Source organism: Panonychus citri, unplaced genomic scaffold (assembly GCF_014898815.1).
Source record: "Panonychus citri isolate SS breed McGregor unplaced genomic scaffold, ASM1489881v1 Contig00135, whole genome shotgun sequence".
NCBI classification, from domain to species: domain Eukaryota; kingdom Metazoa; phylum Arthropoda; class Arachnida; order Trombidiformes; family Tetranychidae; genus Panonychus; species Panonychus citri.
This window is the reverse complement of record NW_026515540.1, coordinates 508,498-529,696: the sequence shown is the minus strand read 5'-3', so window position 1 is coordinate 529,696 and position 21,199 is coordinate 508,498. Positions and strand designations below refer to the sequence as shown.

Sequence of the window (21,199 nt, the reverse complement as noted above, 5' to 3'; positions counted from 1 at the left end):
GAGATGTCGCTAGTATACAGAGAATTTTTGTTTTTTTTTGGAAAAAAAATTTCAAAGAAAAACTTATCATGAAAGAGATAATGGAAAAAAACTCGAATTGAGAACATGGATGATTCTTTCACACATGAGAGAACTTGTAATGTCCATGAAGTCCATTTCTTGTAATTTCGAGTAAAAGTGTCGCGATTATAATGTTCATCAAAATTGAGAATGAATTTGCACAAGCTAAGAGATCAGAATAGTCGGTGTTTCCTCTCGAACTATCGATCGGCTGTAAAAAGACCAATCTCGGTGATTGATAAACTCTTGCGACTCGATTAATCGGTCTACGTCTCACCGATGTTTCTCTTCCCAAAGTATCTCGAAGTCTTAAACGTTGAAAATTATTCCGTTTATCAATATCCAACTCGTTCCATGAAATGAGAACCAAATGATTTTCTGAAATAAATGCTTCAGATTTTGTCCGAAACCAAAGTCGAGTGAAATCGCTGTTAACATAATCAACAGTTTGTTGACGTCCAATAAATTGAAATACAATCGACTGAGTTGATATTTTTGAATTTTCATACAATTCAATATGATCATGTAAAGTTGTGCTTGCGGAGCCAAAAACTTGATCATTTTCTCCAAAGTGCAGTCGATAATTATCGTCAATATTGTTACTTTTTTTAAGTTCATCAGGTAGTCCAATTTTTGATAAATGTTCAGGATAAAGTGAAGCAAATATCATCATATAAAATCTATTAATATCATTCGAAACTGAACCAGTAAGAATCTCCCATGAGGATATTTCAGTCAAAGTCTCATCAGAGAGCAACGTATCACTGCGATCGAAAGTCCAATTGTAACTATCTGCTAATCGATGGTACTCTTGTTTCAAGATCTTATTTATCGACCTTTTATGAGTTTTTACGCTCACATCGAGTTCTTGATGCATGTTATTAGCACCATACACTTGGGACGAGGTATTTAGCTCGAAATTATCAGCGAATGAATAAGAAAGAAGAATCATTAAGCAAAGAGTAGCGTTGATTAGAAGAGCACAAATTGTATTGTTATCCATTTTGATTCACAATTTATTCAATTTAAAAGATGGAAACTGTCACAATAAAAGAACCACTTGTTTGAATGGTCACAAAGAACTGACCATTCTCTTTTTTCAAGCATTAACCCACTTTCCTTTTCCGTTTTCTAAAGCAATTATCTTCTTTCTCCTCTATTTTTATCTTTTTTCTCTTTCTTCTCATCTCTCTCTCTCTCGATAATTGCTGAAAACCACTAATGAGTTGAAGATTATTCTTGTGTCCAGTTTCTCTTATCTCAAATTTAAATTAGTAAATAATTTTTTACCAAACACAATCACTAAATCACTAAATTTGATTAAATGATACAAAAGTAACCAAACAAAAATTAAAATGATCAATTGAACATCACAACTAATCATCAATGTTAATAGATTTGTTTCAAGTGATTCTCTACCTCAGCAATTATCAGGCTTGATTTCGGTGATTCAATATCGACCTCACGTTTCCGTTCAATCATCAACGGAGATACAAATGTTATGCCTTTGACATAAGATTCGAGATTTTCTCCTTCGTAGCTGACAAGCGGTGAAATCTCACAAACGAACGGCTTATCATCTGTACCATCGTACATGCTTGGTCGTGGACTAAAATACCACCGGCTTGTTGACAGTATCGTCCATGTAAATAGTAAATTGATTCCCGAGCCGTTTTTGAATTATCAGTACAGACCAATCTGTACTCTTGTACATCGATTATTTCTTTGTGTCACCGATGTTCTTTTTCCCAAATTATCTCGAAGTCTTAAACGTCTTTCGATCGCATCATCAATTTGTAATGGAACTTTTTTCAATACATTTGCACTACTGGAAGAATTACTGTGAAACATCAACGTTGGCGTTAAAAAGGTTGATCGAAATTGAACAAAGCCAATCCCGTTCTTCATCCGTGGTTGAAACTAATTAACGAACTTCCCAATTAGACAAAAAAGTTAATCAAAAATCGCCTTAAGACTCCTACTCTCTTTTCTGCAGACAATTAACTTTATTTGAATTGATCTTCCCATAATTGTAAATGATCAAAGTGTCTTAAGATAATTGCATCATCCACCTAATCGTCAACAACGTTATCACGAGAAAGAGTTAATCAGAACAAAAATCAAATTTAATTGTAATTAAAACCAATTAGACTTGAGTTCAAATCTACTTCTAAATTGGTACAGTGTAGTTTAATTTGCCATTTGAAAATATCTTCAAGAAATATTATCTTTAATTGCTGAATATATTTTGATAAATGCGTTCTAATCATTTCAGAATTGATCAAATTAAAGGTAATCCGTATGATGATTGTTAACAATCAAAATGGTGACAATCATAGTTGTCAAATCAAATCAGTAAATTGTTAAACTTCACCTTTGATTTCAATCATCAATCAATTCATATTATCACCCAAGAGATGAACAATTAACTTGAAGCAATCAAATTGTATAAGTTTACTCCTAATTGTTAATCATAACAATTTGATTCTTAATTTGATCAAATAGGGTCAATCATTGATTCAATTTTTTTGTTACTTTTTAATTTATTATAATTATTTGGAAGATGATTTAGTTATAACCAAATAGCAATTAGATTAGTCTAAAAAACCCTCCAGTAAATTGTGTTAATTTGTTTACAACAATTAGACTGTAATGATGATCAAGTAATTTACAATTTAACCGCCCGTTCAATATAATCAATATAAAAACTTTAATTTGATACAATTAATGAAGATGAAAAAAAACATTCGCCCAACAATTAACATAAATTAATATCATCATATATGAAATCATAGACAGATCTTGACCTGATTATCGTTAATCATAATTGTCTTAATTGTTTTAATTAACTTAAATTATGAATTCAATTTCTTCTCAAAAACAAATATTAAATTCATTGTTTTCAATTGAATTTCTTTTCATCAATGATTTACAATTGATTGTTACATTAATAATAACCTAATTTTGATTCCATCTAATTGCTGAATGATTAATCTTGTTTCTTTCATCAATATTACAGAAATTTATTAATTACTATGATTTGGTAATCATAAAAATCAAGGTAATCACAATTTACCAGCACAAAAGAAAACATCAAGATTCATTGATTACTTTAATGACGCAAGTAACAATTAATTGTTGGATTGATTGGTATTAGTGGGAGACGGAATTAATTATTTAATTGTAATTAGAGAGTAAGTTACTGTGTCTAATTAATTTGTAACCATTTTTGATTAAATATTAGGAAAATCTGGTTAAGATGATTAGTTTATTGTTACCATTTTCCATTCACCATTAACTGATTGTTGGATTTGATTGTGATACTTTTAACCAATAGTAATTTAATTTTTTCGTCTAATTTTTTGTACATTTCATTAATTAGTGTAAAAGAAACAGTAAATCAGAAGCCTTTTTCGTATTGAGAACAATTTATTTTTAGTAATTAATCAATCTCTAATTATTTCTGCTTCTTTTTCATCATATAATCTTCTTAATTGTTGTTGATTAATTAGATTAACAGTAAATTCAAACTCTCGATTGTTATTATTATTGACTTACGATGTTTACTTGTTGATCAATTTGTTGATTGTTGGTGTTGATACTCTTGTGAACATATTGGTATTTATGTCAATCTTTAATTCAGTTAATTGTTTACAATACAGGAATCACAACTAATTGGATCATTTTTAATTTACTCATTTGATTGTTGTTCTTACCTTTAACAAACAATTTATATGAAAGAAAATGTAATCCCAATGAAAAAGGTAGGAAACACTAATTAGAATTGCTAATTAAAACTGTGAATCACAACCACACAATATACAATCATTACAATTAAGAAAAATGAGAAGTAAATTAAAACCACACCAGTAAAACAATAACTTGATCCACAATTGATTACAATTAATTAGTCATTGTCTGATTAAGGGATTGGAAAATTAATCCAATCCATAAGAGGAAACCAATCAGAGAATCAGTAAACAATCAAAGATGGAATCAAAGTTAATAACGAAAAATAATATACGCCAATGAATAGTTACACTAATAAGAGAAACAGTTGACAGATAGACTCGAAAAGCTTTCTAGTTTTCAAAAAGTCCTTCAAACGACCTTCAAGTGCGTTCTGTGCAGAATGACCTGTAAGACCTTGACCTTGAAAAATGCCGAAAAAGTATCGTCCAAACTTCCATAGACTGAATATGGACCCTATCGGCCAAGTGGTTTTCGAGAAATCGAAAAATGAAAACGGAAAAAGTAACTGAATTGTCATGTATCGTATAAGATGAGGAAGTAAATCAATCGATGAACAATTAACAATTAATTCTAAATTTAATCAACAATTAAAGAAGACAAAAAACCCGGTAAAATGAAATTTCCTCTGATTCGGTTATTGATTATGCGCTTTACTCATTGTTTACTTTTTATTAGAATGAAAAAAATGTCTACAATCTTCAGTTCGATTGATTAATTGTTTAGATTAAATGAATTCCATTTAATTGTATTTTCTTTTTTTTGTGTTAAATAATTATAATTATCTCTTTCAATAGAATTGTAAATCTTGAATGTGGTCTTACAATCGTTAAATTGTCACAATTCGCAATTTACTTGGTTAAGGTACGAAAAACTGTTTCCTGGTTGTTATGTGTTCAAGATTAACAAGACGATTACCGGTAAACCAATTGATCGATTCATGGATTAACCTAAAGAAACAGAATGATTGGAATTATAATCTCAATGAAACAGTATTGTCTTAAACCAATTGGTCTAAATAATTGTTCACTAATTATCAATTGTAAACCAATTTCATCCTATTTTTACTACTGTTACTTTTACAACAATCTAAAATTACTACCGCCAACACCATCAGGATAAAGCAACATTCAATTCAAACAAATCTACCAATTGTTTTGCTGTTTTTTCAATATCATCATCATCATCAGTAACATCTTATCATCAACTAATTATGTTTCTCCTCTTTTTATGAGTCTCATCCCATTCATTCCTCCCTCTTTCTCACTCACTCTCTCTCTCTCTTTCTGATGATGTGGCAAATCTTAAATCACTATTTATGTTAACCATTGGCCTCTTTTTGAGTCAGTTTCATTTGAGATCATCAACTAGTCAAGTTAAGCTCAGAGCGAGAATTTATCGTTTTTAATTATCTCTCAATCTAAATCTCTCTCTCTCTCTCTCATTCTCCTTCTCAAATTCCCCTCTCTCTCTCTCATACTCACACTTTCTCATTCTTCGTCATTTCTACCTGTACTTTCTCTCTCACTTGCTTATCCATCTCCCGCTTCTTTTCTCTTCATCCGCCCAATTCACTTATCATCTTCTTCTTTCCTGATCATTTCATTTCTTCACTCATTCCATCGTAATCGACATCAACACCAACATCGTAGTAACCCTATCGCTCTCTCTCTCTCTCTCCCTCATTCTCCTTTTCTAATTTACTTTTCTCTTCCAAATTATTTCTTCTTTTTGAAGAATCAAACCAAAAAGTAAACACCAACTTGAAAGTGATCACAATTGTTAACTAAATTAATTTCTATTCACGATAAGTATTGTAACTCAGGCGATGACAATATGATGGATACTAATGTCAAGGAACAATTAACTTCACTTTTGGAGAAACATTCACAATCTCATTTACTTCAATTCTGGGACCTGTTAACCGATGAACAGAAGATTCAACTTCATGATGATATTAAATCGATTGATTTTGATGAGATTATCCCAACATTCCGTGAATCAACAACTGATAAATCATCAGCTAATCGACAGATTGAAGATGATCTCCTTGAGCCCCCAGGCGATTCAATACATTCAGGAGTAACTAAATGTACACCAGAGGAATTAAATCAACTTCGTGAAAGAGGTAAATTAATGTCAAGTCTTTTAATTTATGTTCTTATTTTCCTATGATATTAATTTTTTTTTCTCTTTCTCTGATTTCTTTCAGGTCTCAAAGAGATTTCCGATGGAAATGTTGCCGTTCTGTTGATGGCTGGAGGCCAAGGAACTCGACTTGGTGTTGAGTATCCGAAAGGAATGTACAATGTTGGCCTTCCTTCGGGTAAAAGTCTTTACCAATTGCAAGGTGAAAGAATTCGTCGACTCGAGGAATTGGCATTTCTTAAATTTGGTAAGAAATCATCGATCCCTTGGTACATAATGACCAGTGAACATACGAAAATTGCAACGGAAGAATTTTTCTCATCTCATGATTACTTTGGCCTTTCCCGAGATTCTGTGATTATCTTCGAACAAGGAACTTTACCTTGTTTTACCTTCGAGGGTAAAATTATTCTCGACAAACCTTACAAAATAGCTCGATCACCCGATGGTAATGGTGGACTTTACCGTTCGCTCGATGAGACTGGTGTACTTGTCGATATGGATAAACGAGGAATCAAATATGTCCACGTTTATGGAGTTGACAATATTCTGGTTAAAATGGCTGATCCAACATTCATTGGTTATTGTGTCACCAAAAAAGCAGCCGCCGGTGCTAAAGTGGTCGAAAAATCCTCTCCAACCGAAGCCGTTGGAATCATTTGTAAAGTTCAAGGCAAATTCAAGGTTGTCGAGTACAGTGAAGTGTCCACAACGATCGCAGAGAAACGCAATGAGGATGGACTATTAACTTTCCGCTGCGGGAGTATTTGTAATCACTTTTTCACAGTTGAATTTCTTAAAGATGTTTCTAGGTAAATATAATTATCTTTCCGATCATAATGATAATCATTTACTTGAATTCCTATTTCCATGCGAAAATAGCTTAACCATGAATAGATATTGACAGAATTAATATTCAGTTGACTATATGGTTGGATTAATTTACAATTTTCTAATTATCATTGCATCAATAGTTAAAATCTGCTCACTAATACATAATGTAATTCATGATTACTTAAGATATTGACATTTACTTAACTCTCTCCCTCACTTATTGATAATTATCTTGATTTATAAACCTTATGATAACTAAATCAATAGGTTATTTCGTTACACTATCAGAATTATTAATTTTTATTTCTCTCTTACAGGAAAAAGCTCACTCATCATGTTGCTCGAAAAAAGATTCCGTTCGTTGATTCTAAAGGAGAAACAATTAAACCCGATAATCCAAATGGTATTAAGTTGGAGAAATTTGTCTTCGACGTATTTGAGTTTACACAGTAAGTTAATTTCTAAATCTACTAATGATTACTACTTGTTGACTTTTTGCTTTTTTCTTTTCCATCACTTTCATTCAGAGATTTGGCGATTTGGGAAGTGATTAGAGGTGAAGAGTTCGCACCATTAAAGAACAGCGAATCGGCCTCGACCGATAATCCAAAAACGGCTCGGGAATCAATTTACTATTTACATGGACGATACTGTCAACAAGCCGGTGGTATTTTAGTCCACGACCAAGCTACAGATGATAAGCCGTTCGTTTGTGAGATTTCACCGCTTGTCAGTTACGAAGGAGAAAATCTCGAATCTTATGTCAAAGGCATAACATTTGTATCTCCATTGATGATTGAACGGAAACGTGAGGTCGATATTGAATCACCGAAATCAAGCCTGATAATTGCTGAGGTAGAGAATCACTTGAAACAAATCTATTAACATTGATGATTAGTTGTGATGTTCAATTGATCATTTTAAATCAAATAAGTTGTTACTTTTGTATCATTTAATCAAATTTAGTGATTGTGTTTGGTAAAAAATTATTTACTAATTTAAATTTTAAAACATATAATAAATATTAACTATTTTATTAAATTTCCTCTTCATTTATTTCTCTCAATCACTTAACAATCAACTAATTGTTGTTTTAATTAGATTTCTGGTTCTTTTTGAAAATTCCGCCGTAAAATCGGGTAACTTAAAGTTACGAATGAATCATTTCATTTAATTTAAATTGTTGCTATTTTCCAGATGATTAAGATTTAATTGTGTATTTGTTGCTAAATTACTACTTTAACCATATTCTAATTGAGATAATTTACTCTTTATCCAATTGAGAAATAGACTAATTAGTAAATTTGTCATCTTCGATGGGAAAATGAGATGATTGTGTTGTAATTAAATCGAATGTCCATCAAACTAATTCAAGTGATTCTGTTGATTCTCAAGCAAATTCTAATCATATTTAGAGCTACATTTGTATGATAATCTATACAAATGTATTAATACAATATTATTATCAAAATTAGAGTTATCAGAGTATAAGTAATCGGAGTAAACTGACAATTAAACTGATATCTAATTGTAGTGATGATTTGAGTTCATTTGATCACTAGATGGAGTTGATGAATTGATTACAATCATTGATTAAAAAGTGAGTTTGATTTGAATGAAAATGTTTAAATCAACCGATTGATCCAATGATCAGAGTTAAAATGAAAGATGAAATTAAATTGTCCAAACACCGATTTTTAGTCTTGATACTTTATTGTTTGACAAATTTACACATAAATTCACAATGGACACAATTCCAAGTGATCGCGGACATTTTCAGGCCTTATTTTGGTGTTACAAACACGGACATCGACTGGACAGTGACCATTTGGTGTCCGATTTACCTGGTAATGTGTTTCGTCTCAGCTTATTGTTTGGATAAGTTTGGCCTCCGTTCTTGTCTTCTAATGGCTTCGGGATTCAACCTGTTTGGATCGGCAATTAAATATTATTCAATAATCTATCCTGATTTTTTGGTCGCCTGTTTAGGTCAATCGCTCGTGGCTACTGGTCAAGTGTTTAATTTTTTTCTCCCGTCGAGTATTGCATTGACCTGGTTCCCTGCTGAAGTGGCCTCGACCATAACGGCAATCGCTCTTTTTCCGATGTTCTTTGGTAATGGATTAGGTTATTATCTTCCATCTCTCGCTGTTCCCGATGGATCTTCGCCAAGTGTCCAAAAAATGGACCTCGAACGTTTCTTTTTATACTACACATTAAGTGCAAGTTTATTATACTTTTTGAATTTATTTCTTCTAAAGAATCGGCCTAAGTATCCGTCAAGTCTTGCCTCAGCCAAAGCATTAGCTGAGAACACGGAATTCATTGAATCATGGAAAGTGATTCTTACCAATCGACTCTCTAATTTTATATTAATCACTTTTACTTTTCTTCAAACACTGGCCAATGTTGTCCTTGGACTATTAAGTCCAATGATTAGTAAATATTTTCCTAATCAAAACATCCTGATTGGTATAATCGGTGCGATCGCTTCTCTTTCAAGTGTATTCGGTTCGCTAATATTGGCCTGGGTAACCGATAAAACGAGAAAGTATAAATTGGTAACTTTGATTAGCTCCATTCTTATGGTTCCATTATTTGGGCTATTAATTTATTCCCTAGAAATGGGAAGCAAATTATTTGTCACAATTGTAATCGCTCTATTGTGCTTCTTGGTGGCGGGAACTTACCCAATAGGAATGGACTTCATTGTCCAGGCCAATTATCCAATGTCCGAATCAGTTTGTGTCACTCTAATGATGTTTTCTAATCAATTGATCAGTTGGCCAGCGACAGTTTTAGTTTCGTATCTCTTACAATACTACAATTTGTATTATGCTTTCTCTCCGTTTCTATTAATGCTTCTAATTGCTTTGATTACTGTTCTTTTCACCAAAGATCAACTTAATCGAGATAAAGCAAATTCCGATACAGAAAATCTTATAAAAGTAACAGATTAGAATCAGAATCTAGTCAATTGGTCTGTCACGAGTTCTTATTTACAGATTTTGACAGAGGATAAAAATTTCGGTTCACGCATCAAGTATTGGAAGCTCAGTGATAATGATAGTGATAGATCTTCGACATGATGGTGACAGAAAAGGAATTCTGATGATCAATTGAAGACGATTATCAGCCTTCAATCATTTGATTACATCAAATATGAACTGATTCTGTCGGTGGTTCCCTCGGTTTCTCAGTTTTTCAAGGGCAAAACTCGAATAACGCCTCAAATCCTGTTAAAATGTTGGATCGAAACTCGATTAGCTTGATGACGAAAATTGATAATAATTGATCAATACAATAGATTTAAAAAATGATTAAACCGAATGTGTTTCTGTACTTATCTAATCAAGAGCTATTGTTTGTGAGAGTTTTAAAACTTTTATTCTGAGACCGATTGAATATACAATTGTAATTAAAAATGATTAAATCAGATACTAATTAGCATTCATTGATTAAGTTTTAAGAAATTCTTGCTACATTTATTAACAATTTCAACGTTTAATGTAAATCTCTTCAAGTTTAGTTCTTCAACTCATATTAGTGGTCAGTTTTTATAGAAATTATCGAGAGAGAGAGAGAGAGAAGAAAAAGAGGAAAAGAAGATAATTGCTTAAGGAACGGAAAAGGAAAGTGGGTTAATGCCTGAGAAAAGAGAATGGTCAGTTCTTTGTGACCATTCAAACAAGTGGTTCTTTTATTGTGACAGTTTTCATCTTTTAAATTGAATAAATTGTGAATCAAAAATGGATAACAATACAATTTGTGCTCTTCTAATCAACGCTACTCTTTGCTTGATGATTCTTCTTTCTTATTCATTCGCTGATAATTTCGAGCTAAATACCTCGTTGCAAGTGTATGGTACTAATGAAACTATGCATCAAGTACTCGATGTGAGTGTAAAAACTCATAAAAAGTCGATAAATAAAATCGTGAAACATAAGTACCATCGATTAGCAGATAGTTACAATTGGACTTTCGATCGCAGTGATACGTTGCTCTCTGATGAGACTTTGACTGAAATATCCTCATGGGAGATTCTTACTGGTTCAGTTTCTACTGATATTGATAGACATCATCAACTGATATTTGCTTCACTTTATCCTGAACATTTATCAAAAATTGGGCTACCTGATGAACTTAAAAAAATGAACACTATTGACGATAATTATCGACTTCACTTTGGAGAGAATGATGAAGTTTTTGGCTCCGCAAGCACAACTTTACATGATCACATCGAATTATATGAAAATTCAAAAATATCAACTCAGTCGATTGTATTTGAATTTATTGGACGTCAACAAACTGTTGATTATGTTAACAGCGATTTCACTCGACTTTGGTTTCGGACAAAATCTGAAGCATTTATTTCAGAAAATCATTTGGTTCTCATTTCATGGAACGAGTTGGATATTGATAAACGGAATAATTTTCAACGTTTAAGACTTCGAGATACTTTAGGAAGAGAAACATCAGTAACACATGAATATCATCGATGTACAGAAGTTTACCAATCACCGAGGTTGGTGTTTTTGCAGCCGATCGATAGTTCGAGAGGAACCACCGACTATTCTGATCTCTTAGAATGTGCAAATTCATTCTCAATTTTGATGAACATCATTATCGCGACACTTTTACTCGAAATTACAAGAAATGGACTCAATGGACAATATAAATTCAACCAATGATTAAATAATCACTAATCTTTACAATTATTGATAAAAATTCAATTGTGTTTAATTGTATAAATTTGATTATTTTCGATTAAATTAATTTAACTTCGGTCTTTTAATGACTCGATTGAATTCATTCAATTAAATGATTTTTTTTCAACTTTTTCTTTTTCTTTTTATATTAATTATTTTGTTGATGATGTTTATCAGTAATTCTAAGGATAGTCTCTGGCTTAACGGTTTTCAGATCATAAGCTAATCCCAATTTGGACATTAAATCAATGAAAACTTTCGTTGGATTTAATTTCCAACCCAATTCACTGGTCGCATAATCCCATGGAAATGAATGATGGAAGTTGTGAAAACCTTCACCAAAAGCAGCGAAAGAGACGAAATAATTTTCTCGAGCTCCGATTGTCGATCGATATGGTCGATCACCCCACATGTGAGCTGCACTGTTCACGAACCAAGTACAATGCAGGCTAGTCACGTATCGCCAAATTACAGCAATTAGAAGTGATGTCGATATTGATTCAGACCATACATAGACTGGAACAAACCACGGAATCAGAATAATGAAGACAACATAACAAATCGGATAGAATCTGGAAAAGAAAGAAAGAAAGAAAGGCAGAGAGAGAGAGAGAGAGAAGAAGAAAAGATTAATAAACAACCTGTTGATTGTCTCTAGAATAGCAAGAGTAATAACGAACCTTCGATGATATCTCACAATTGGATCATCCATTAGATCGGATAAATCGACTTTCTTTCCATCTTCAATGACCGATGGATGTTTTCGAGTCAACAACCAACCAACATGAGCAAAGAAAAAACCTCTTCGTGAGTTATGTGGATCGCTATCTGTCTCTGAGAATTTATGGTGAACTCGATGATCTCGACACCAAGTTAATAGATCATTTTGACCTGCGATCGAGAAACAACAGGCTAAAAAAAATCGCAACGAAAACTTTGCTTTGTAAGATCGATGAGACCAAAGTCTATGGGCACCAGCAGTCACTCCTAATCCACCAAGGAATCCATACAAATAAGCTGATCCAATGTCATGATGACCAAGACGAAGATGATCAAGATGATGATGGTGGTTGTGGTGGTTGTGATGGTTGTGAGTACCAAAGAAAAGTATACAAGGATGAGGAACAAAGAAAACAGAGAGAAAAAAAAAGAAAATAGAAAATTCAATTAATCCAGTTAATCCACAACACTCAAGTTGCTGTCAGCAAGTCACAGTCACAATTTTCTTAATCCTACTGAGTGTTAATCCTTTTCTTCATTAGGAAAACTGAGAGAGAAACAATCACTAATTGATTGATTCTCTGTTGACATTTGCTTGGCACATTTTAAATTATCAATCAAAAAACATAAAATCGATAATTTAACAATAAACTCACCGAAAATCCAAGTATTCCAAACTCGATCTCGGATCAAAACAATTGTCGCATAAATTGTCAGCAAATGAAGAATCGTAAATACAATAACATTTTTCCAAACGATTCCATAAGAATCTTTGTTAATATAAAGGTAAATTCCAGTGTCACTTGATTTAGTTAATAATTCCTTTGATTGTTGGTTAATTTTATTCACAATTGGATCATTAGGATCGCCGGTGGTCAATGATTTAATGCGACACATTTTAATCAATCAATCACTTTGATTATTTGGTCAAAACAAAAGAAACTTGATCAAGACAATTGATGAGATTTTATGTTGATTTTTTTGATGCTGTTGAAGGAGCTAAAAGTCAACAATTTAATGATCACTTTTATTAAATGAATCACTTTTGGATTAAATTAATTTCTTAGATTGTTGTTGATGAAGAGTAACCTTCACAAATGCACAATGACAAACACTTTGCATTTGTCCAATGACAATTGATGACACAATCAATCAACTAATCACATTAACAAATTAACTTCAACCTCGAGGGTCAACCACTGACTGACCATCATTTCCCTCAAAAACAACCTGTTGATTAGAATCTTATCAATTGCTGGACAATATTTCGAGAAAATAATCACTAAGAGTCGATCCAGAATTTAATTCCAAATCTCGAACCATGGTAATCCAAAGTATCGACGCTCTTAATGATGCTCTTATGTTTTCTCTATCATCCATCATCATCCTAGATAATTATGATCCAGATTAAGAGATTTCTAATAATTATAATTTTTAAATCCTTTTCTTTGGTTAGACCAATAAAAAAGTTCTTCTATTAATTAACATCGTAAATGGGTTGACCCAAGTTACTTTTCTTCCTATTTTCATGGAGTATTTAAAATGAGCGACCACCGAGTCTAAGAATCAATTGACCTCCGACTCTTTACTCTTGACTCTTGACACTTCTCTTCTCTTCTCTTCTCTTTTATTCTTTTTTTTTGTTTTGTTATTTGTTATTCTTTCTCATCAACAATGAAGTTCATTATTCTTTTTGTTCTTTTCTGCGTATTAATCGACACAATCACCTGTTCTCATGGAGAAAAAGTCAAATTAACTATCAAGGAATCTGGAATTTCTGACAAGAAAAAGGCCGAAATCGCTGGTTTCGTTTCTGGTGCAACCGCTGGAGTGGCCAAAGGTATTCTCAAGAAAAAAGTGACCACTTCCAAACAGATCTTCGTTCCTGTCAAAGCAGCCGAACCCAAGTACAAGGTCAAGTACATCTCAGTGGTTAAACCAGTTCTTGTTCGTGAATATCCTCAACCCGATCGAACCCAATATTATGTCAAGACCGAAACCAAAGTGGTTAAAAAGCCCAAGAAATCAATTTTCCCTTTCCTTAAGGGATTCGTCAAAGGAAAATTCATTGGAAAATCAGTTTCCAAAACTTTTGGTTAAATCTCTTTTCTTCTAAACTTAAACTAAATCAAATTGTAAAAATAAATCATTTTCTTCCCTAAACACACTTGTTTTCTCTCTCATTTTTCAAATACGAAAATCGCGCAAATTTTTCTCTTTAAATGGAAAATGCATTCTGAATTCGTTTCCATGGAAACACTTGATAACTTGTTTCTTTTTCATTCATTCATTTCTATTCCAAGTTAATTCAGTTCATCTTTTCTTTTAATTGTTAGCAATTTAATAGATTTCTTTTATTTACGTTCTAGTGTCACTAATTATTCCATCACTTAACTTTCAATTTCATTGCTCTTTAATCATAAAATCGGATTGTTACCTAAGATTCTTTCTTTTCTTTTCCTTACTCTCTCACTTAAATCTCTTTGTTGTCTACATGTATCTTTTTTCCACCTAGTAACACCTCAGCATTTTTCCTCATCATGAATACCCGGTTAACTCTTTTTCTTATCCTTTGTTTGCATCTATTCACATCTCTTGTTTATGCTGCTGATAGATCCAAGTTCAAGACTTGTGAGGAAAGTGGATTTTGTAGGTAAGACTAAACATAATTTTATTTTTCTCTTTTAATTGCTCTCCTAAATCTTGCCACATTTCCTTTGTAATTTTTAGACGAAATCGTAATATCAAAGGAAAACCTAATAAATGGATTTTAGATCATACAACTGTGAAACCAAGTGATAACAAATTAGGATTCGAAGCAATTCTCAAAAATGAGCTTAACGGAGTTCTTCTTCGTCTCACCATCAATGCTGCTTTGCAAGATAGTTCGGTTCTCCATGTGAGAGTCAATGAAGCTCATCCTGGGCGAGAACGATTTGACCCAAGAGAAGCCTTGGTTGAAAACATAGAATACAGTAAAATCAACATAGGAACTGTATCGGATAAAGAGGTTACCCTCACCTTTGGTCCACCTGATGCTGGTCATAAAACTATAATTACTTTCAATCCATTCAGATTTGATATATTCAAAGGTGAACGTTTAGTAGTCAGTGCCAATGCTCGAGAATTTCTTAAATTTGAGCATTTCAGGCAAAAAAGAGTAGATATTCCAGAGGTAAGTTTCTCACCATCTTCTTTCCTTCCCTCCCACTGTGTATAGATTTTCATGTTGGGGAGAAAATCACAGAGAAACATTATCAAGATTAAAACTATTGATTTTTTTTCGTGTCTAAATTTAGGAAGAAAAACCAGAGGAGGAAAAAGATGGCGGTTGGGAAGAGAATTTCAAATCTTTTGTGGACACCAAACCTTATGGGCCAATGTCCGTTGGAATGGACTTTTCATTTGTCGGCTTTGATCATCTTTATGGGCTACCAGAACACGCTGATACATTCTCATTGAAAAATACTCGAGGCACAACTGATCCTTTCCGTTTTTACAATGTTGACATTTTCGAGTACGAACTTAATAATGGAATGGCCCTTTATGGAGCTATACCCTTTATGATGGCTCATGCAGCTGATCATACAGTTGGTTTACTTTGGTTAAATCCTTCGGAAACTTGGGTTGACATTGAATCTTCTAATCAAGGTGTTAGAGGTTTATTTTCACATTTAGTAGCCGGTGAGGTTAAAAGTCGGTTGACTCATTGGTTCTCAGAAACTGGTCTCATCGATGTCTGGATAATGTTAGGTCCTAGTCCACTTGACGTAATCAGACAAAACGCAAAGATCACTGGTACTCTTGAATTACCACCATACTATGCGATCGGTTATCATCAATGTCGATGGAACTATTTTAGTCAAGAAGAATTAAATGAAGTTGAAAGGCAATGCGATGCCAATGACCTTCCTCTTGATGTTCTTTGGTTAGATATTGAATATACTGAAGGTAATTTATCATAACCAGTCTCTTTCTCTCTTTCTCTCTTACCCTCTTTCATTTTTATCTAATTATTGATTTTTTTCTCTTTCTCTCTAGGACGATCCAAAAAATATTTCACCTGGGATCCAGTCATGTTTTCTGACCCTAAAAGCCTTGTCAGTAATTTAACAAGCAAGGGAAGACAATTAGTTACCATTATTGATCCACATATAAAAAAAGATACTAATTATCCAATCTACAATGAGGCTACACAAAATAATTATTTCACCAAAACAAAAGAAGGTAATGATTATGAAGGATATTGTTGGCCTGGTCCTGCTTTGTATCCCGATTTCCTTAATCCAACTGTCAGAGAATGGTGGTCAAGTAAATTTAATCCAGAATTTTTCCCTGGATTTACTGACGGAAATGTTGGTATATGGAATGATATGAATGAACCGAGTGTATTCAACGGACCAGAAATGACAGCACCACGAGATGTTGTTCATATCAATGGAATTGAACATCGTGATATTCACAATATGTAAGTTATTAATCTTTTTTTTTGCAAATCTGAAGAATTAATATTTAGTTTTAATTATTCAATTTTCTATTAATTTCCTCAGGTATGGTTTCTTAGTTACTAAAGCCACGCACAAAGGTTTAATAACTTATTCGCCTAATCATCGTCCATTTATCTTGACCCGGTCATTTTTTGTTGGATCACAACGATATGCTATGGTTTGGACTGGTGATAATATGGCTAAATGGGATCATCTTAAGATGAGTGTTCCAATGATCCTTTCTCTTGGAATCTCTGGAATGGCCTTTTCTGGTGCCGATGCTCCAGGCTTTTTCTATGATCCTGAATCGACTGAATTAGTTGTTCGTTGGTATCAAACCGCCGCTTTTCAACCTTTCTATCGGGCTCATGCTCACCTTGATACTAAACACCGAGAGCCTTATCTTTATGATGAAGAAACAAAAAATCATATCAGAGCAGCAACAAGAGCTCGTTATGCTTACCTACCTTATATTTATACCCTTTTCTATGAAGCATCAATCAATGGTACACCAATCATGCGTCCACTTTGGCTTCATTTTCCTAAAGATACAAAAACTTTCGATCTGGAAGAAGAGTATCTCTTGGGTAAGCAATAGTTTTCTTTCATTCTTGCAGAAAAAGTTTACTCACAATTGAAATTCTTTTCTCATTCACTATTCAATAGGAGACGCACTTCTCATCAGACCGGTATTGGACAAAGAAGTCACTTCTGTAAATGTTTACTTCCCAGGAGAAGGTGAATCATGGCTCGGTATTGAAGATGATACAGTTTACCAAGGTGGATCAAGTGTTGATATTCCAGTAACATTAGGATCAATACCGAGATTCCAACGAGCTGGAACAATAATTCCCAAGCGTGAGAGGATGAGAAGAAGTTGCTCACTAACTTTAAATGATCCATTGACTTTGCAAATATTCTTGGACGCTGAAGAGAGACACGCTGAGGGTAGATTATACCTCGATGATGGATCAAGTTACAGTTATAAATCTGGGGGATACATTCTTGCAGAAATTGTCTACGATAAAATGGTTCTATCTTACAAGTAAGTTTCAATGTTTTGTTTTGTGACTATTTTATATTGATGGTAATTATTTTCCAACTTCTTTTAGAATAATCCATGGAAGTTTCCCAACAAACAGTTGGTTGGAACGAGTTATAATCCATAGGATCTCAAATAAGCCCAACAAAATAGAAGCGACCAGTGGGGCCAATCTAAGCTTCAAATTTAATCCTTCAAGCCAAACACTTATTATCAGAAAACCGGGTTTATCAATGGGAGACTCATGGCAAATTAGATTGAGTTAAAATTGAAACAATCATGGATGGAAAATATTTAAGCTATTACGATGTTTTGATGAAGAAAATCTGATGATGGGTTAATTACTGATTCTCTGATAATCCCATTTATCATTCCATCTGTACATTTTTGATTACTGTGAAGAGAATCAATTATCCAATTATTTTAAATTGATGAAGTTTTTTTAATGATTAAGAAAATCATAATGAGAATAATATAAAAATTAAGAATGAGAGACAACAAGTGTGTTTAGGGAAGAAAGTGATTTATTTTTACAATTTGATTTAGTTTAAGTTTAGAAGAAAAGAGATTTAACCAAAAGTTTTGGAAACTGATTTTCCAATGAATTTTCCTTTGACGAATCCCTTAAGGAAAGGGAAAATTGATTTCTTGGGCTTTTTAACCACTTTGGTTTCGGTCTTGACATAATATTGGGTTCGATCGGGTTGAGGATATTCACGAACAAGAACTGGTTTAACCACTGAGATGTACTTGACCTTGTACTTGGGTTCGGCCGCTTTGACAGGAACAAAGATCTGTTTGGAAGTGGTCACTTTTTTCTTGAGAATACCTTTGGCCACTCCAGCGGTTGCACCAGAAACGAAACCAGCGATTTCGGCCTTTTTCTTGTCAGAAATTCCAGATTCCTTGATAGTTAATTTGACTTTTTCTCCATGAGAACAGGTGATTGTGTCGATTAATACGCAGAAAAGAACAAAAAGAATAATGAACTTCATTGTTGATGAGAAAGAATAACAAATAACAAAACAAAAAAAGAGTAGAAGAGAAAAAAGAGAAAGAGAAAGAAACAGAAGTGTCAAGAGTCAAGAGTCGGAGGTCAATTGATTCTTAGACTCGGTGGTTGCTCATTTTAAATACTCCATGAAAATAGGAAGAAAAGTAACTTGGGTCAACCCATTTACGATGTTAATTAATAGAAGAACTTTTTTATTGGTCTAACCAAAGAAAAGGATTTAAAAATTATAATTATTAGAAATCTCTTAATCTGGATCATAATTATCTAGGATGATGATGGATGATAGAGAAAACATAAGAGCATCATTAAGAGCGTCGATACTTTGGATTACCATGGTTCGAGATTTGGAATTAAATTCTGGATCGACTCTTAGTGATTATTTTCTCGAAATATTGTCCAGCAATTGATAAGATTCTAATCAACAGGTTGTTTTTGAGGGAAATGATGGTCAGTCAGTGGTTGACCCTCGAGGTTGAAGTTAATTTGTTAATGTGATTAGTTGATTGATTGTGTCATCAATTGTCATTGGACAAATGCAAAGTGTTTGTCATTGTGCATTTGTGAAGGTGACTCTTCATCAACAACAATCTAAAAAATTAATTTAATCCAAAAGTGATTCATTTAATAAAAGTGATCATTTAATTGTTGACTTTTAGCTCCTTCAACAGCATCAAAAAATCAACATAAAATCTCATCAATTGTCTTGATCAAGTTTCTTTTGTTTTGACCAAATAATCAAAGTGATTGATTGATTAAAATGTGTCGCATTAAATCATTGACCACCGGCGATCCTAATGATCCAATTGTGAATAAAATTAACCAACAATCAAAGGAATTGTTAACTAAATCAAGTGACAGTGGAATTTACCTTTATATTAACAAAGATTCTTATGGAATCGTTTGGAAAAATGTTATTGTATTTACGATTCTTCATTTGCTGACAATTTATGCGACAATTGTTTTGATCCGAGATCGAGTTTGGAATACTTGGATTTTCGGTGAGTTTATTGTTAAATTATCGATTTTATGTTTTTTGATTGATAATTTAAAGTGTGCCAAGCAAATGTCAACAGAGAATCAATCAATTAGTGATTGTTTCTCTCTCAGTTTTCCTAATGAAGAAAAGGATTAACACTCAGTAGGATTAAGAAAATTGTGACTGTGACTTGCTGACAGCAACTTGAGTGTTGTGGATTAACTGGATTAATTGAATTTTCTATTTTCTATTTTCTTCTTTTTCTGTTTTCTTTATTCCTCATCCCTTGTTTACTTTTCTTTGGTACTCACAACCACCATCATCCTCATCTTGATCATCTTCGTCTTGGTCATCATGACATTGGATCAGCTTATTTGTATGGATTCCTTGGTGGATTAGGAGTGACTGCTGGTGCCCATAGACTTTGGTCTCATCGATCTTACAAAGCAAAGTTTTCGTTGCGACTGTTTTTAGCCTGTTGTTTCTCGATCGCAGGTCAAAATGATCTATTAACTTGGTGTCGAGATCATCGAGTTCACCATAAATTCTCAGAGACAGATAGTGATCCACATAATTCACGAAGAGGTTTTTTCTTTGCTCATGTTGGTTGGTTGTTGACTCGAAAACATCCATCGGTCATTGCAGATGGAAAGAAAGTCGATTTATCCGATCTAATGGATGATCCAATTGTGAGATATCACCGAAGGTTCGTTATTACTCATGCTATTCTAGAGACAATCAACAGGTTGTTTATTAATCTTTTTCTTCTTCTTCTCTCTCTCTCTCTCTCTCTCTCTTTCTTTCTTTCTTTCTTTCTCTCTTTTCCAGATTCTATCCGATTTGTTATGTTGTCTTCATTATTCTGATTCCGTGGTTTGTTCCAGTCTGTGTATGGTCTGAATCAATATCGACATCACTTCTAATTGCTGTAATTTGGCGATATGTGACTAGTCTGCATTGTACTTGGTTCGTGAACAGTGCAGCTCACATGTGGGGTGATCGACCATATCGATCGACAATCGGAGCTCGAGAAAATTATTTCGTCTCTTTCGCTGCTTTTGGTGAAGGTTTTCACAACTTCCATCATTCATTTCCATGGGATTATGCGACCAGTGAATTGGGTTGGAAGTTAAATCCAACGAAAGTTTTCATTGATTTAATGTCCAAATTGGGATTAGCTTATGATCTGAAAACCGTTAAGCCAGAGACGATCCTTAGAATTACTGATAAACATCATCAACAAAAATAATTAATATAAAAAGAAAAAGAAAAAGTTGAAAAAATCATTTAATTGAATGAATTCAATCGAGTCATTAAAAGACCGAAGTTAAATTAATTTAATCGAAAATTTATACAATTAAACACAATTGAATTTTTATCAATAATTGTAAAGATTAGTGATGATTTAATCATTGGTTGAATTTATATTGTCCATTGAGTCCATTTCTTGTAATTTCG

General features: G+C 33.1%; 6 protein-coding genes across 6 annotated transcripts; 4 read left to right on the top strand and 2 right to left on the bottom strand.

Annotated features, from left to right (window-relative positions):
* Window positions 1-8: 8 nt before the first annotated feature.
* LOC128391915 (uncharacterized) lies at window positions 9-19,144 on the bottom strand. Its single transcript, XM_053351868.1, has 2 exons — window positions 18,322-19,144; window positions 9-218 (listed from the first exon to the last, which is right to left on the bottom strand). Coding segments are annotated over exons 1-2 (426 nt in total). The 5' UTR covers window positions 18,746-19,144; the 3' UTR covers window positions 9-216.
* On the top strand, window positions 4,508-7,833 carry LOC128391908 (UDP-N-acetylhexosamine pyrophosphorylase-like protein 1). Its single transcript, XM_053351861.1, has 4 exons — window positions 4,508-5,938; window positions 6,023-6,770; window positions 7,110-7,241; window positions 7,320-7,833. Exons 1-4 carry the CDS (start codon window positions 5,647-5,649, stop codon window positions 7,675-7,677), a joined length of 1,530 nt encoding a protein of 509 aa, XP_053207836.1. The 5' UTR covers window positions 4,508-5,646; the 3' UTR covers window positions 7,678-7,833.
* On the top strand, window positions 8,413-11,578 carry LOC128391909 (uncharacterized MFS-type transporter C09D4.1-like). Its single transcript, XM_053351862.1, has one exon. It carries the CDS (start codon window positions 8,439-8,441, stop codon window positions 9,750-9,752), a length of 1,314 nt encoding a protein of 437 aa, XP_053207837.1. The 5' UTR covers window positions 8,413-8,438; the 3' UTR covers window positions 9,753-11,578.
* On the bottom strand, window positions 11,508-13,218 carry LOC128391912 (acyl-CoA desaturase-like). The gene is made up of 3 exons (XM_053351865.1): window positions 12,878-13,218; window positions 12,182-12,518; window positions 11,508-12,073 (listed from the first exon to the last, which is right to left on the bottom strand). The coding sequence occupies exons 1-3, from the start codon at window positions 13,116-13,118 to the stop codon at window positions 11,650-11,652; spliced, it is 1,002 nt and encodes a 333-aa protein (XP_053207840.1). The 5' UTR covers window positions 13,119-13,218; the 3' UTR covers window positions 11,508-11,649.
* LOC128391906 (neutral alpha-glucosidase AB-like) lies at window positions 14,509-18,178 on the top strand. Its single transcript, XM_053351860.1, has 7 exons — window positions 14,509-14,874; window positions 14,952-15,396; window positions 15,521-16,172; window positions 16,263-16,689; window positions 16,772-17,295; window positions 17,375-17,753; window positions 17,821-18,178. Exons 1-7 carry the CDS (start codon window positions 14,762-14,764, stop codon window positions 18,014-18,016), a joined length of 2,736 nt encoding a protein of 911 aa, XP_053207835.1. The 5' UTR covers window positions 14,509-14,761; the 3' UTR covers window positions 18,017-18,178.
* Window positions 19,145-19,327: 183 nt separating the features above from the next.
* LOC128391913 (acyl-CoA desaturase 1-like) lies at window positions 19,328-21,126 on the top strand. The gene is made up of 3 exons (XM_053351866.1): window positions 19,328-19,763; window positions 20,111-20,447; window positions 20,570-21,126. Exons 1-3 carry the CDS (start codon window positions 19,523-19,525, stop codon window positions 20,988-20,990), a joined length of 999 nt encoding a protein of 332 aa, XP_053207841.1. The 5' UTR covers window positions 19,328-19,522; the 3' UTR covers window positions 20,991-21,126.
* The last annotated feature ends 73 nt before the right edge of the window (window positions 21,127-21,199 follow it).

Excerpts from the sequence above, each read along its gene's own strand:
- LOC128391908 (XM_053351861.1), top strand. The coding sequence starts at position 5,647 with ATGATGGATACTAATGTCAAGGAACAATTAACTTCACTTTTGGAGAAA. Across the intron at positions 6,771-7,109 it reads TTTCTTAAAGATGTTTCTAG|GAAAAAGCTCACTCATCATG; the intron begins GTAAATATAATT and ends TCTCTCTTACAG. Across the intron at positions 7,242-7,319 it reads GACGTATTTGAGTTTACACA|AGATTTGGCGATTTGGGAAG; the intron begins GTAAGTTAATTT and ends ACTTTCATTCAG.
- LOC128391909 (XM_053351862.1), top strand. The coding sequence starts at position 8,439 with ATGATCAGAGTTAAAATGAAAGATGAAATTAAATTGTCCAAACACCGA.
- LOC128391912 (XM_053351865.1), bottom strand. The coding sequence starts at position 13,118 with ATGTGTCGCATTAAATCATTGACCACCGGCGATCCTAATGATCCAATT. Across the intron at positions 12,519-12,877 it reads TTGGAATACTTGGATTTTCG|CTTATTTGTATGGATTCCTT; the intron begins GTGAGTTTATTG and ends ACATTGGATCAG. Across the intron at positions 12,074-12,181 it reads ATTGTGAGATATCATCGAAG|ATTCTATCCGATTTGTTATG; the intron begins GTTCGTTATTAC and ends TTTCTTTTCCAG.
- LOC128391906 (XM_053351860.1), top strand. The coding sequence starts at position 14,762 with ATGAATACCCGGTTAACTCTTTTTCTTATCCTTTGTTTGCATCTATTC. Across the intron at positions 16,690-16,771 it reads CATCGTGATATTCACAATAT|GTATGGTTTCTTAGTTACTA; the intron begins GTAAGTTATTAA and ends TAATTTCCTCAG. Across the intron at positions 17,754-17,820 it reads AAAATGGTTCTATCTTACAA|AATAATCCATGGAAGTTTCC; the intron begins GTAAGTTTCAAT and ends AACTTCTTTTAG.
- LOC128391915 (XM_053351868.1), bottom strand. The coding sequence starts at position 18,745 with ATGAAGTTCATTATTCTTTTTGTTCTTTTCTGCGTATTAATCGACACA.
- LOC128391913 (XM_053351866.1), top strand. The coding sequence starts at position 19,523 with ATGTGTCGCATTAAATCATTGACCACCGGCGATCCTAATGATCCAATT. Across the intron at positions 19,764-20,110 it reads TTGGAATACTTGGATTTTCG|CTTATTTGTATGGATTCCTT; the intron begins GTGAGTTTATTG and ends ACATTGGATCAG. Across the intron at positions 20,448-20,569 it reads ATTGTGAGATATCACCGAAG|ATTCTATCCGATTTGTTATG; the intron begins GTTCGTTATTAC and ends TCTCTTTTCCAG.